Genomic DNA, 16591 nt, shown 5'->3' with positions numbered 1-16591 from the left:
TTTTGGTTAGGGAGGATGTCTTGACTACTTTTGTAGAGTACCATATGGGAGCTGAACCTTCTACATTTCATAAGGCGGACATCCCTTTAAAGAAGAAACACAAAACAAAGCATGTTCCTCCTGCTCCGAAGAACCCTCAGGGTGGTGGAATTTCATTCAGGATTTGTTCAATGGCCTTATGGCCCTGACGCCCCTCAAGAAGTGTCTGGTCTTCTGCTCCTCTTGAGACCCAGGGGCCAGAATTCCTTGGAGGAGGAAGGTTCGAATGAGGAATCCCTTGCTTACTCTTTCCAGATTCTTCGTCCATTAGACTGTGGTTCTGAGGAGGATTCCACTAGTTCTGACACTCCTTTTGAGGAGATTTCCTCTGGGGAAACAATTTCCAGAATGATGGATTTTTAAAATGGGATTGTGCCCAGGTTTCTGAGGCTCAGAAAAGGTATTATGAGCTTCTGCAAAGGATTCTCCTAGGCCTTCTGTTCCTCCTGTACTGCATCTCGGTCTCATGATTCCCAGTTCCCTGCCCCCAAAAATTCTGATAAGTTTTATAAGGTACTTGATGATTGCAAATTTCTCTATTGGTGCCCATTTGATGACTCTCCTATGGTGTCTGTGGCATCTGACAAGCCATCTAAGTTGCTGCCTTTGACAAAGTTGCTTCCTCCTGATAAGGGACAGCAGGGCTGTGGAAAGGCCAGGTAAGGTGTATACCTCTGCTACCCTTGCTTTTCAGGCTGTCTGTTATCATACCCATATGACTAGGTATATTTCGGCTTTTCTTTCTGTGGCCTGTCGTGTTATTTCTGGCCTTCCTGTTTCTGAGGGGAAGACTTCTGCCCTCTCCTTGTTGGGGACTTCCTCTCAGGTGGAATGCTATTCTATTAAATGCAGCTATGATGCAGCAGATGCTCCCTCTAGGGCTGCTGCCTTTGGCTCTGTGATGAGATATTCCTAGCTTAGACTTCAGCCTCTGCCTGATGATTTAAGGCGGACTTGATTGATGCTCCTCTGGATGGCAAGCGTTTGTGTGGTGGTGCTGCTGATGATGATTTATTTAAGTCCCTACAAGTAAAGGGTAAGGCTTTACAAGAGCTGAAACATATTTTTCTTTCTCCTGTGCCTAAATTCCAAAGGAATTACCCTAATAAGCCAACTTTTTTGTTCGTAGGCAGTCTCATCCCACTCAAAGGTAATAAGGGTGGATAACTGTCTCCGCCTTAAGCTACCCAGACTACTACTACACAGAAATCTCCTTTCAATGAAAAAAACAGGTGTTGTCTGACTAGCTTGTACTTCTCGACCACATTTCTCTCTCTCTTCATCTTTCCCTGTCTCTTCTTGTTTGAGTAAATATTACTCAAGATTCCTGGGTTCTTTCCATTATTCACCAAGGGTATTACATGGTGTGGAAATCTCTTCCCCCTTTCATGGGCATTCCTCAACCCACCTCTGGAACAACTAGCCTTTTTTCCAGAGGTGTTTCAGGGTCGCATAACTCAGGGAACTCATTCAGGAAGTTCGTTTCACAAAAGGGAGGGGTTTTATTCCAGAATGTTTTTGGTCCCCAGGAAAGAGAGCAGTTGGAGACCCATTCTGGATCTGTCCCATTTAAACACCTTTCTGAATATCCCTTCCTTTTGGATGTTGTCCCTTTAGACCTTGTTTCTTATGCTGCTTCCTCAGGCTTCTCTCATTTCTCTGGACTTCAAGGATGCTTATCTTCATATCCCTATTCATCCTCTTTTAAAGGAAGTTTTTACGTTTCTCTGTTGCTTCCTGGCATTTTCAGTTGTCTGCTTTGCCTTTGACCTCTGTACTCCTCAAGGGTATTTACAAAATGTCTTGCTCCTGTGATTGCTTTTTGTAGGCTAAAGAGGTTACAGGTCTTTCCCTACTTGGATGACATACTTTTTCAAGCATCCTCTCCAGAGATTCTTCTGCAGCGTCTTCAGTTTGCCATTTCCCTCCTGCAAACAACCCAGGGGTTCACTATAAATTTCCAAAACTCTTTTCCGACTCTTTCACAAGATTATGTATTTCTGGGATGCAGGATCCAGAATTTTCCAATGATGGCATCCTTGCCTCCTCCCAAGGCCTTAACTTGCATTGCCTTCTTTCAAACTGTTCTTCCTCTGGCCTCAGTTATAACCAGGGAATTTCTAAGAGCTCTGGGGTTCATGGCTTCTACCATTCCTACATTCCTATGCCCCCTCTAGCCAAACTCCATATGAGAAAGCTTCGGTAGTTTCTTAAATCTGGTTTCAGCAGTCTCACCCTCTAGTTTTCATAGTCCCTCTTTTTCCATGTCTCAAGCTGGAAATTCATTGGTATATTTGGAAGTTGTTCCTCAACCCAGGGCTTCCTTTTCAACCTTCACTAACCACTTATGAGCTGTTCACAGATGATTCAGACATGGACTGGGGGCTTCCTTCGGCTCTCTAAAAGTGCAGGGCTTCTAGTCACCTCATCAAGGAAAATACCACATCAGTGTGTCAGAGATAAGAGCTCTTCTGTTGGGCCCTTCAGGCATTTCATCCTCTCTTCATTCTAGGGCCCCTCGATACTGACAAGACCATACTACAGTGATGTGGTATGTCAATAAACAAGGGGGACTATCTCATCTCCTGTGTAGGTTAGCACTTCAAGTTTTGGGAGCCTAGCTATCCAGTATCAAGTGACACTTTAGACAGTTCACATTCCTCAGGTCAGAACATTGTGGCAGACTCTCTGAGCAGGTCCATATCACAATCCCATGAGAGGATGCTTCACAGGGATGGGTTTCTGGACATTGTCCACTAGTGGGATGCTCCTCAAGTAGATCTGTTTGCCTCCTCTATGAAAAGACAACTTCCTCTTTTTTTTTGCATTCGAGCCCGATGTCCTCTGTTCTGGAAGGTGGACACCCTCCCTTTTTCCTGGAAAGTGATTTTGTTTTACACCTTTCCTCCTCTTCCTGTCATTCCAAAAGTCCTTTTCAAGGTAAAAAAGGATGCTCCTAAAATCTTGCTGGACTCCATTTTGGCCCAGGTAGCATTGGTTTCCTCTTCTGCAGTTAGCCAACAGTAATCATCACAAGTAACCTCACTGGGTGGACCTACTCACACAAAACAAGGGATCTCTTATCCATCCCCACCTGTCTACTTTTCAACTGACACTGGTGGGAGGAAGATTTTTGATTCCGTATGGATACCTTTTTTCTAAGGATGGGTTTAGGGTCTTGCAGGAGACCAGAAAACCCACTACTAGGAAATCCTACTTGAAGAGGTTTTCTGTTTGGTGTCTTTCTTGTAACCTGGATCCCCTTTCTGTGGCTGTTCCTTTGGTTCTGTATTATCTGTGTGAATTGCTCAATGATAGGTTGGCTATTCTTCTATTAAGGCCCACTTGTCAGCTGTTTCTGCTTGTCTGCCTCTAGAACCCCCCCCCCTTTAGCATCTAGATTTGAGACTAAGCATTTTAGACCTCCCAGGAAGCTTGTCCCTCCTCCCTGGGATCTTAATTTTGTTTTGGAGAAATTGATTCAGGCTCCTTTTGAGCCTGTGGCTTCAGCTTCCTTACATCATTGTTCTTGAGGACTGTTCTTTTGTTGGCCCTTTTGCCAGACAGGTGTCTGAGCTTCAAGCCCTTATGGATATTCCCCCTTTTCTAGTTTTCCGTAATGACAGGGTGGCCCTTCATACTACTACTTTTATGCCCAAAGAGGTGAATGAGTTGTCTTAGTCTATTCAGTTGACAACTTTTCTTTTCTCTGCAGTCTGCTAGTGAGAAGGTTTTGCATGGTGTGGATGTGCATAGACAACAGATTTTATTTGGATAAGACCAAAGCTTTACACAAGTCTGATCAGGTTTTTGTTTCTTCTAATCCTAAATCCTTTATGATTGGCTGTCTCCAAGCAAACTGTTTCTTCTTGGATTTCTAAAACCATTTCTTTTTGTTATTCTTTTCATGGCAAGAGCCATCCTTCAGTTAAGGCTCATTGTACTAGGGCTGTGGCTTCTTTTGGTGCTTTTTTCAAGGTTGTAGGTAACTCTATTCTTGAGTCATCTAGCTGGACTTCTGTGCATACTGTTACCAAACACACTCAGTTGGATGTGATATCCAGCGCTAGAGCTGGTTTTGCTAAGGCCATCCTTCATGGCTTCCTAGAGGGCTCTGCTGGTCCTTCCTCCTTTTCCTCCTCCTCCTCTCCATCATGAGGTTTTGCACTCTCCCTTTTGTAAGGAATACTGCAACAGTGAAATGGAAGGACATAGTACAGTTGTGGTAAAATCTTACCACAACAGTAAATATCCTTCTCTTCTGTTGCAATATTTACTCCCTCCCTCCTTCCCCTGGTTCTTTTCCCTTCTGGATGCGCCTTGTACCTCTCTAATTCCTAGACTGGCATTCCTAGTGGGGATTTCAGTTCTGAGGATGGTACGTCCAGATGTCACCTTTATGCCCTACGCTGTATGTGCAGAGCATACGTGTGACACACATCATACCCTTAGCAACCTAAATGCTTTGGTATACTGGCTGGACATCGGGCTACCCTTAGCAAGGAGATCCCTCTATCGTAAGGAATACTGTAACAGTGAAGAGAAAGACATCTACCATTATGGTAAGCTTTCACACAACTGTAGTTTCCTTATGCTTGCTGCAAAAATGTCAAGATGTTTAAGCAAATAAGTGAAGTGGATGCAAAAAGAATAGCCAACATATTACGTGGGTCTGTTTGTATAGAGACTAGCTGAATTTCTTGAGCACGTTCAAACTGAACAAAGTCTAAGGGTTTTGGAGCATCACAGCTACTTGACAGTTAATGAACTGCCCATTTTAAAGTGAAATGTGGTGAGAAGAATATGTTATGCTAAGGGAGTTGCAGTTTGTATTGGTGGGAGGCAAGATTGAAAATATGATTTAAGATGTGTATCATCTAGAGGGAATAGTATGCGGGATGTAGTTGTTTAAGTGCTGTATCAGTAAGGAGTGAATTTGGATGATCAACATGGGTGAGGAGGAGGAAGATAAAGGCTGAATGATGGTGGACAGCAGTGAGAACAGGTGCCCTTAGAAAAGCTTAGCTTGCATACCTGGGGAGATTTAATAGACCATCTGGTCTACATCTGCTGGCATGTTGTATATTTTATTATATATCAGTAACAACTGTTATATTTGTTTTATATGAATCTGAAATAACATTTTGATAATTTCTTTGAATATATCACTACATTATTCACGGTATTTGTTGCAGAGAAGAATGGACCAAAACTATACAGTCAGTAGCAGATGGCCTTAAAAAACAAGAGGAAGAAATGATGGACTATGGCTCAGGTTCTCCTAGCGATAATTCTGGTGCTGAAGACATGGATATCAGCTTAAGCAAACCAAGACACAGAGTGGTATGTCTGTTTTTCTAATAATAACTTAGACATATTAAATAGTTTGCAAAGCTTATGAGTATCATGAGTGTTGTAGGTTTTTTTTCTGTATCAGGCAGTACCAACTTCTGGATACTAAGACCACTTACCATGCCTGCCAACAGATAAACCACATAAACTCCCAGCTGCAGCCTGAGATCTCAGTAATACAAAACCACCTGCCTTTATATCACTAGAAACAAGTTCTGCAGTACTGACCAGTTTGCCAAAGTTTTCCAGAATGTGGGAATCTCTTCCGATATGACTTTGATCATTGTCCTCCTACAGATTCATTATCCAGCTAAAAGAATGTTGAAAAAATGGCGTCTTGTAAATGCTGTGCAAGATAAAGCACAGTTTGAGATGTATATTCTTACTTTCTCATTGTTCTCATACAAATAAACTAAATTATTGTCCATGTATTATCCATAGCACCTTGACACACATATACCCTTTCCTTTCTCTTTTTTTTCCTTCCTTCATCTACAACATACTAATCAGCCTTTGCAAACTTGCACTTGTTTATATATAGTGGTATTCCTGACTGAACCTAAAAGTGGTCTTTTTTGATCTATGTTCCACCCATTTAACAAATTTAGACAAACAACTAATTAACTTGTTTCTGTCTTTGATCTTTTCCCACCTTAACATAGTAGATAACCCACATGAAAATTTCAGACTGCTTCTGTCTTTGAAAGGCAGACCAAGAGAAGACGTAGAAAATGCTCTTCACGCTTAGATTTTTTAGATTTACTACCAGGGTTCTTTTAGGTTCATAGCTGTGTACTAGGCTAATGGCCCTGGAGCCTTTACAAGCCTAGCCCATAGGATTACCCTGGTATTGTGCCACCCTACCTTAATTCCTTTTAATTCCTTCCTTTTTGTACCTTTTGACTGGATACCTAATCATGACATTAATTGTGTCTTGGAAAACAAACTCCAAGGTTAATTTTCTCTTTCTGTCTGTATATGCAGTTTAAACAAAGTTTGTCAAAGTGCAATATTTCACAGTTGGTGAATTTTGAATTCTGAAAATGGAGTTTGCCTAATTTACAAGCCCCCTGCAACCACTAATGGGGGTGGGGGGCAATACAGCTCACATCACCTACTTATGTTTATTCTAAGGGCAAGCCCCTTGAAGAAACGTGACTATTCTAGTCACAGAATTTTGTTTTCTAAAATTGTGTGCAACCCGTCATCTGTTGGCTTAATGAGAGCTAAGGTGTGTGGTGCTAGTAGAACTGCAGTTGTTGCAGCTGGCTGTACATCAATATCAACACACAACCTTGGTTTATGTACCATGCCAGGAGGATTACAGATTGTTGCAGGAACTGAAACTAAGGACACTGAGCCTGCCAACAATGAGAATATCTGTGACCCACAACACTTACCTTAGTTTCTATACTGTGCTAGGAGGATTATGACTGCCGCAAGAGGTGAATAGCAAGAAAACCACTGCACATGTGCACACCCTAGACTCACAACACATAGCTTGCTTTGTGCACTTGAGAGCTATACCAAAAAGGTCATTGCACTTGCACTAAAATCAGAGATAAGTTTGACCCATAGATGGTCTGGAACACTCCTCAGTGGCGTAACATCCTTGCTTATAGGTCATAGGACACAGCCAGCCCTCCCTTCCTCTTACAGACTGCATCAGTTACAGAGCTGTCTGCCATTGACTAGCTATCATCCATAATGCACATGTGTGTCTGTGTACTACTGGGAACCTGGAAAAAGTTTGAAAGGCAATCTTTTGTGATGTCATATCTGATCAGTGACAACCTCCAATTTTCGCTGCTTGGAGTTGGACAAAAAAATTTAATCCTCGCAGATTCTTTTGATCCAGGAATATAAACAACTTTGGCACTTCAGCTTTCAGTTTTAAGCCAAAATGTTTATATTGCTCCTCATTTCAGATCATCATTGGATAGTGCAATACTCCTTTTAACTCTTCCTTCCTTTTAAATCTAAATGTAATGACCTCTTTACTTGAGGCATGTCCCATCAGTTGATCTGTTTTGAATTACTCTGAGCCCAAACCTGATTTGTCAGCAAAACATTGTTTTGTTTGCTACAGGACTAAACAGGGCAATGAATTTATTAAGGTAAGACAAGCATGTAACGCAAGGTTATAGAGGCTGTCATATTTTGCAGAGAGACGTACTACCTCACTTAATAGTAAACATATGCTTCTCACCCTAAGAAATATTAGAAACTGACCAGTTGGCCCATCTAGGTCACAGCTGTGACACTCCCTTGTCTCAAGGATAATGAGGTAGCTCACCAGTTTCTTCACTGTTTTTAGATGTAGCATGCCACTTGGTGTACAGATCAGTATAGATGACTTTTACTAGTCACAGATGGTACACCCTTTGTTATACTTACTGTCTCAATGCAGATGGTCTGTTTGGCATTTACTGAGCCTTAAATCTCAGCTAACTGCTTTGAATAACCTCTGCCAAGATTTCCTGATGATCTGAGTGAAATTCATTGTTGTTTCTGTATTAATTTTATCAGACTTTCATTCAAGGAGGGTATATCCCTTAGTGTACAACCCAGGCTTTTTTGAAGTAAAGTTGAATCCTCTAACCTTCAGAAACTATTAGTCCATTGCACTCCTGTCACATTTTCTAAAATTCTGGAAGTGTGTGCTGATCATCAGTTTCTTCAACATTTGTCATCTCAAAGGTAATATCACTCAGTATGGTTTTAGACCAAAGCACAGTACTGATTAAAAAACCTTGTATACAGTGTGGGCTACATCCAGAGAAGTGGTACATTATTTCTGGACTTTTCCAGTGTCCTGTCTGCAAATGGGCTTTAGCTCCAGCACTAGCAGGAGGTTCACCAACTGTCTTACACATATATCAATTTATCATGTAAAACAGGACCATTTCACATTCTCCCTTAGTTGACCTTGGAGTGCCACAGGATGTTCTTAGTCCACTCCTATTTGCAATGTATGTTAATGACACAGCTAGTATTTTGACTTCCACCTCATGCATTATGCAGACGACTTCACCATCCTCCTGTCTGTTTTCTATGCTTTCAGCTGTAAACTGTAAGACAGCTTACTGTCTTTACATGTATGGTTCTGGAAACTTGCACTGGTGGTGTAGAGAGATAAAGCCCTGACTGTTGTCCAGATGACCCTAGTTTGATCTGTGGCTTGGCAGCACAGATAGGGACAATGGGAATGCCTATCCTGGAGTGGAGGGAATGGTGGCCCTAGCCAGTTAATTTCCCTCCTTTAACACAGTCTCTGCCACTTCAGATTTTGCTTAGATTTTGGTACTGATACACTTATTTAGCTGGTGTTTAACAGAAGTGTTTCACTTTTTTTACCTATAATCATAGACTTGTTTTCATTTGTCTTTTAGCCTTGTTACTGACTGATGGAACTCTTTTGTGCCCCTTAATATTTCAGAGGAAAGACTGAACAAATGAATTGGGTTCCAAAGTGGGACTGTTTTATCTCTCATCAGTCTGAGAAGGATGAAAGTGTAGACTGTTTTAGTGTGGCTGCCATACCTCTCAACTGTACAGATTTTCGAAGAATGTCCAGTTTTTTGCTTCATATTTTTGTTCCATTTTTCATAAAATTGTGGTTTTTGGCAAATTAGTAGCAAATCATTAAAAACTGAAATTTGAAAATAATGAAATTAGAAAATGACGACAGACATTTGAGTTTCAGACTTCATACCATTCATAAAAGTCATGCTAATGCAAAATGTGTTCTATCAACTTTGTAAGTTTGTAAGAGCAATATTTAAAAATTGTCCCTATTTTTGGGCCTTTGTCCTACTTTTATTCATGGCTTTGTCCAGATTTTTTGCTTTAAGAGGTTGAGAGGAGGTATGGTGGCTGCTTTTGATGTACCTGTATCATTTGATACTGCTCTCATCTGCTTAATGCATTGTGTTTTATGTTGTCATCTGATGCCCCAGGCTCCTGCTTTTGTGCTGGATACGTTCCTGCAATAGATCCAGACTTGCTGCAGAGGATATTTGGCTGTTTGTTTTAAAATGGTTCATAGTTTATAAAATACATTACCTGAATGTTCCCATTGTGTTGGAATGCAAATGTTATTTCAGCCTGCAGGGTCATTTTCCTCATAGCATTAGTTCTGTTGGTGAGATTAAAGACTCCTGTTGTGGCATGTTTTCTGCATTGCTGTGCTGCAAACTTTCCCTGTGATTTAAATGACTTTAACTTAGCATTGCCATAGGTAGATGATGGGAGAGTATGATGGTCTATATTTTAGAGGTCATCTATTTTGTTTTATCCTGGGCTGGTCATTGGACTGTATTGTTTTAGATACTTAACTTTACCACTTTCTTTGCTTTCACAATTTATTGTTTGTTAGCCATTTAGAATGGTATTGTGGTGAACTTGGACACGTGATTGTAAATCTTTGTTATTCTGGTTTGATACTTGACACGTTATTGTATGTCTTTCTTATTTTTGTTAATGCTGCTATATGGTTTAGTAATCTTAAGTGATGTTAATTACCTTTTAGTTGCAGCTGTCTGGTTTCTTTGGTTTGTATAGATATTGTATTGCTGAATGGGAGTATCCTATGATAAGGGTGTCCTACTTTGCAGTATATCTAGATGAATCTCTGTTTTTGAATCTTGTAGTATCCATTAAATGCAAGAGATGGGGAATTACAACACATTTTGGGATGGAGCACTCTTTCATGTTGTGGGCAGGTTGTGCAGCCCAGACTATTTTACTGATCAACGGCTTTTATCCTCAGAAATGTGATGGAAAATTCATGATATGGAGGGAAGGCTAGCCAATGTAAGATTTAAGTACTAGATTTTTGCAGTGATTTTTCTCCCCTAAGTAAGTTTCTCCCCTAGGATTCTAAATAAGTTATCTAAGATTTAGACAGTCTTTCTGCATTGATTTAACCATACAACACTGTGATGGTTTCTTCTGTGACATAGATTTTTTTCTGGACTGAGCTTGGTTACATTGAGTATGAGGAAGGCCATGAAGACTTGTTTGCTTTTTACTTCATGCAGATTAGGCTGTGCCCCCATGAAGCTAATAAGTACCTGTCTCAAGTCGCAAGAAATAATTATTTTCAAGATTAGAAGAGGCCTTGATCCACCTTCAGCTTTAAAAAAAAAAAGAAGATGCTGAATCCTTACTTTACCACCCTGTTTCTAACATCCCATTTATTAGGAAGGTTATGGCAAAGGTAATTTATGAACAGATGCAATCAAATTTGTCTTTGTCTCATGGCCTCCTACATCTCAACCTCTTAGAGCAAGAAATCTGGACAAAACCATGAATAAAAGTGGGACAAAGGCCCAAAAATAGGGACAATTTGTAAATATTGCTCTTACAAACTTACAAAGTTGATAGACTAACATGTTTTGCATTAGCATGAATTTTCTGAAGGGTATGAAATCTGAAACTCAAATGTCTGTCATTATTTTCCAACTTCAGTCTTTCATGATTTGCCAGATGACCACAATTTTAAGAAAAACTGACAAAAAATATAAGACAAAAATCTGGACATGTGAAAATCTGTACAGTTGAGAGGTTTGGAACCCTAATATAGTATTGAGATGATCCTCATTCCAGCAGTCAATGAACAACAGATAATGGCAAGAGCTCAAATGTGCTGTATTCCATTTTGGCCTTCCTTGACCTGTCAGTGGCTTTTGAACCTATGGACTATGATATGCTGTCAGAGCACCTAAAATTGTATAATGGTTTTACTGGCATTGTAGTCAAGTTGTTTGCCTCTGTGGTCATCCTATAGGATGGTGTGAGGAGTTGATTCTTTGTGCTCCCTGCAGAATGTGGAGCTCATTTTTTTTTGGCTCTGTTGTTGTTCATGATGTATATGCTGTCACTGAGAAAGGTAGTCACAAGTTGATGTATATGCTGTCACTGAGAAAGGTAGTCACAAGTTGAACAATTTAATATCGGTCATATGCTGATGACATCTTGCTTCAACTTTCATTCCCTCAGAGTTTCTGCATTCATTGGTGCAGAATCAACTTAAACAAAACAGAATGAGGTTATCCTGATACTTGCTACCATCTGTCCTTCATTTTCCTCTGCTCCTCCCTTGATCACCTGTTGGGGAAATCATTTTGAGTTTGTATCTTCTGTTGTGATTTAGGTGTGGTTCTTGGTATTATCTAGGCTGATGTAATCAGCATATGACTAACAGGCTAATGCTCAAGAACCAGATTTCAGCTGTCATTAGGACATCTTGGGAATATATCCCTGGTCAGGAAGTTAATACCATCTTTGGACTTGGTGCTAGCTGTTCATCATTAGATCACTGTTGCAGTAATGATAGCTTGTGGGGCATATATTGCCAATTATACCATTTGTCTGAACAGTATAAAATAGCTTAGACACCTTCCTCAAATGCCATGCATCTGACCTAACACCTGTGCATGAGACTACATGTTGGTACATAAGGGATGTGTGGGTGTAAAAATCCTCAGAACTTTCTTGTTGCCAAGATCGTCAGAATCGTGGGGTATTAGCCATATGACCTGTTCTGGCTGCATTCGCTGAGGGCAGCTAAGTACCCAGCCCCTTGGTGGGAGACCATGAATGTTGTCTTATTAAAAATTATTTAATTTCATCTAAGACAGGGAAATGCAGCTGCAATTGGCAGATCCCTTACAAGGATAAGCATACCAAGTGTTTTTTAGGACTAGAACATAATTTTAAATAATGTACAATCTGTCAGTCTTTTGTACCCAAAATGATTGTAAGTTATTTGGCCTCCTTTAAATTCTATTTGGAAAACAAGTGTTCCAAACTCTGGCATGCAGTTCAGTGGCATCAGAACTGTCTTCCTCAGACATCCCTCATCAGCTTAAAAAAAAGTTAGAAAGATACAGATGTACCCACTTTCACACTGGAGGAGTCTGACGTTTCCATTGAAGTGACAGATAATCTGATTGCCAACAACTGGACTTCTTCCTGCTGTCACAACCCCCTCAGGAGGCCAGCAAGGCTCAGGCAGCTAGAATGCTCCTTCCAAACTTATCAGATGGCCATGAAAGCATCAAAGAGAAATCAGTGTTATTTTTTTTCTGAGGGAACTAGAGTTATTCCTCCTATCCTCATCCGAGAAGATGTGCTAGGAACCTTCATGGAGGTACATCTGAGGTCATCTCCACCTCATACTATTTTTTGTATATGCCAGCGAAAAGGAAACAAAAAAAACTATACATGTTTTCCCCTCCTTTTACCCCTTTTCGTAGGGATCCACAGCAGGAGTGGTTTAACTTTTCACAGTGACTTTTTAAAAAAACTTATGTTTTTACAGCCTCCTCCTCAGTTTAATCTTTCTTCCTTCTCTGATCACAAAAGAAAAATGGAGTTTTCCTCTGAGGAAGAATCTTCTTAATCTGAATCAGATCTTTTGGACTATTCTTCCCAGATTCACTCACTCACAGATTTTGAGTTAAAGCTGATGATAGCTTGTCTTCAGATTCACCTTAGGAGGAACTTTATTTTGTTGATGCCATCTGTAAAATAATGGAGCACATTAACTGGGGAGCAAAAAAATGTTAATCACAGAAAACATGCAGCAATTTACTGAGCAAGGAAATCCCTAAACTTTGTGCTTATCCCCTTGTCTTGTAGTCTTTTAACAATGCTTTTTTGTCTGCTTCTCCAGCCCTGGAATCTCAGCCTCCTGCACCTGGGAAACCAGTCAGGTATGTTAACATTCCTGACTGCCCTAAGTGTTTGTAAAACAATCTTTCCTCTAACCCAAGAATTTTTCTAGTGGAGCTATCTTCTAAACGACTTCTCTCTATTATTGTCTTACCAAATGAAGAGGATAGCAGAGCCATAGATGGGTACATAGAGGATACTTCTGCTGCATTGTGTCTTTCATGCCATTAATTACTGTAACCAAATAATATAGTTATATGCTTTCTGTTGGCCATTTGGCTAAATTAATGCAAGGCCTAACTGACACTCAACTGCTTTTCAAAGCATGCTTAATTCTGCAACAAAGGTTGCCATACATTCCATCAAATGTAAGTGTGATGTTGCCGATGCCTCCTTTAGAGCAGTTGCTACAGGATCATTCATAAGGAGATATTCTTGGCTTTGTCTCTAGTATTCACTTTATTATTTAACTTTTTGATGCTCATTTGGGTAAGGACAAGTTGTTAGGATGCTTTTCTGTTGAAATATTTAAAAAATTAGAGAGGCAAAAAATGATGCCGTAATATAAGTAGCATTTTCCCCATGCCTAAGTTCTAGAGAAACTACCCTTCAACTCCGGCTCCTTTTTCCACAGAAGCAAAAAAATAAATAATAATAATAATAAAAAAAAAACTCAGCAGAACGGAAATCAGTTGTTTCTTGCCATTTTCTCTTGAAAAAAATTAAGCCTGATTTCAAAGGGTCCAAAATTCTTCTCAGACAAAAGTTCCATTCTTTATTTTCTTCCTCCTCACCCCTCCCACAAAAAAAAAAAAAAAAGCTTTCTGGAAACAGTCTTCCACTTTGGTGAATAATATCTATTGGACATCATAAAGAAAGGTACAGACTTCACTAGACTTACTCTCTAGTTTCCTCTGGTCTCTTCACGTTAGAAATATCTGGTCCTCCCAGTCCTTTCTAGCCTCTTCCATCAGGGAATAATGGGATCTGCTCCTTTTTACCAAAAAGGAAAATTGATCTATTCCAGGCTTTCCTTGCTTTTGAAACAAACTTGGAAAGCAAGTCTGGATTTATCCATTCTAAACATATATATAAAAGTCCCAAAATTCAAGATGTGAACACTACAAGATCTCTTCCCTCTGATCTTTCTCTAAGCTCTGTTGAATATCTTGGATCTGAAGTATCCCTATCTGCATATCACTATCCTTCAAACTATAGAATTATTTTATCATTCTGTGTTTTGGTATATTGCTTTCTATTTGTTTTGCTTTTTGTTTTTTTCCACTGCACCAGAACTTTTCATAAAGTGTCTAGCACCTGTTGCACCATTCTGCAGACTCCAGAGTATCCACATCTATCCGTCTTTGGATCGTTTCCCTATGCAGGCCATTTCAGTTTAAAATAGTCTCTGTGATCTGTGACTTATAGTTCAGTATCAGCTTATTGCTCACCCTAGGGTTCACTCTACACTTCAAGTCCAATTTGCAACATACTCATTCTCTGGTATTTTTGGGATATCTTCTGAATGCATTCAACATGTAGCCTCTTTTTCCAATGGGAAAATCCAGTTCTGGACAAACTACTTTCATTTCCTCAGTGATCTACTGATGGCCTCTGCAAGAGAAATTCCGAAAACCCTGGGGTTCTTAGCATCCATAATCCAAATAGTTTCTTCTACCAGACTCCACATGAAATCTCAGTGGTACCTGTAAACTGTTTGGGCTGACATCTCTCTCTCCCAATTCCTATCTCAATTTTTGTGAAGAAAGTTGTTTGGTGGCCCTACTTGATAAAAGCTAACCCAGGGGTCCCTTTTCGTATCCCTTCCCCATTCAAAAGGTCTCAACAGATGTCTTGAACCATGCTTTTGAAAAGAGGATGATCAAAGAGTTTCAGAGCTCAGGGAACATGGTCCAAATGAGACAGGAAAAATCATATAAACAGAAAATGAAAACTTTGATCTTGCCCTGTAGGCTCCTCTTCACCTTTGTTCTCCAGGGACTCTCCGAGTCTTAGTGGATAATGTCATAGCCAATGCGGTATGTTAATAAACAAGGGGGTAGGGGTAAAGTTTGGTCTTTGCAAGCTTGGTTTGATGGTTTGGGACATCATTATTCACCAGTGTTTACCTCCAAGTTGTTTACATCCCAAGAGAACTGGATTAAATGGCAGACTTTAGTAGATCCAAGGTACTTCCTCACAAATGGATGTTGAACAGAAAGTTCATCCTTCAGATTGTCAGTTAGTGGGGAATTCCCCAAATAAATCTTCTTGCCTCTGTCCAGTCAGCTTAGCATTTTTTTCAGCAGGGTTCCATGCAAGAAATCCTGGAAAATTAACATCTCCTTTCTTGTCATTCCAAAGGTTCTTGTAAAGATTTAGAAAGGCAATCCAGAAATTCTGTTGATGACACCCTTTTGGTCAAGACAACAATGTCTTGCCATTTTTTCATGTAGCCAAGGACGTTCACCACAAAATACCCCATATTATAGACTTGGTTCACAGTAACAGAAGAGCTGTCTCGTTCATCCAAACCTAAGAACATTCAAATTTACAGGTCTTTTTAGGCATCTCTTCCCTGTAGCATGGCCTCTGTGAAGACAGAGGCAAGAAACCTGCAATAAGGAAATCTTAGGTGAAAATGATTTTCTATATGTTGCTGTAGTAGAGGATAGGACTCTCTGTGTGAGCTGGTCAACTATGGTCTAGCAGAGACACCTCCATCATGGTGTGCACTTATCAGTCATTTCAGCCTGCCTATCAATTGATTATCATCTTTCTTCAACTCTTGAGGTCAGACATTTATTAAAAGGCATCCTATGAGTCCGGCCTCCTGTAAAATCTCTTCTCCTTGGGGCCTGAATTATATTCTTGAAAATTTTTCTCTGTCACTTTTTGAACCTGGTTTTTCTACATCTTTAAAATTGTGTACTTGGAAAATAGTTCTGTTAATGACTTTATAAATGTCTGCCGCAAAAGTCTCTGAGTTATAAGCTGTCTTGTCCACTACCCCTTTTCTGGTGTTTCGTAGAGACAGGATTACCCTCAAGACTAATGATTCCTTTATCTAAAGTGGTTACAAAAATGTGCCTAAATCAATCCATCCATCTCCCTGCATTTTCCTCAGTTCTCAAAATAAGGGTAAACAAATCTTTCATTTCTAAGTCTGTCCATCTCCCTACATTTTCCCAAAGCTCAAAATAAGGGAGAAAAAGTCCTTCATTTGCTTAATGTCGACAGGCAGCTAAGATGCTACTTGTTCGAGAAAAGAATATTAGGAAAGGCTTGCCAAGTGTTTAGCTTCTTTGAAGGAAGATAGGGTTTTCCATTTTCTAAATGGACCATATCTAGATGGATTTCCCTAGACATTTCTTTCTACTATTCCTTCCGTGGCAAATCTCTCCCAAGGTCAGAATAAAACACATTCTACCAGAACAGTAGCTACTGGGGGTATTTTAAGAGGTCTTGACTCTAGGTCTTGGAGGTGGCTACTTGGGTCTTTGTTCATGCTTTTACCAAA

The 16591-nt window shown here is 40.0% G+C and overlaps 1 protein-coding gene across 4 annotated transcripts in view; it reads left to right on the top strand.

Moving 5' to 3' along the window:
• AKT1 (AKT serine/threonine kinase 1) overlaps nucleotides 1-16591 on the top strand; it is a 1868331-nt gene that overhangs the window by 822584 nt on the left and 1029156 nt on the right. For all 4 annotated transcript variants that reach the window (XM_044074354.1, XM_044074351.1, XM_044074355.1 and 1 more), the window contains one exon: nucleotides 5235-5382. In XM_044074354.1, the coding sequence (XP_043930289.1) occupies nucleotides 5235-5382 (148 nt within the window). The remainder of the gene's footprint in view (nucleotides 1-5234; nucleotides 5383-16591) is intronic.

This window comes from Protopterus annectens, chromosome 6.part0 (assembly GCF_019279795.1).
Source record: "Protopterus annectens isolate FY-2018-M chromosome 6.part0, PAN1.0, whole genome shotgun sequence".
Lineage (NCBI taxonomy): Eukaryota > Metazoa > Chordata > Ceratodontiformes > Protopteridae > Protopterus > Protopterus annectens.
Note: the sequence above shows the minus strand (reverse complement) of the source record. Positions and strands in the feature narration are given on the sequence as shown.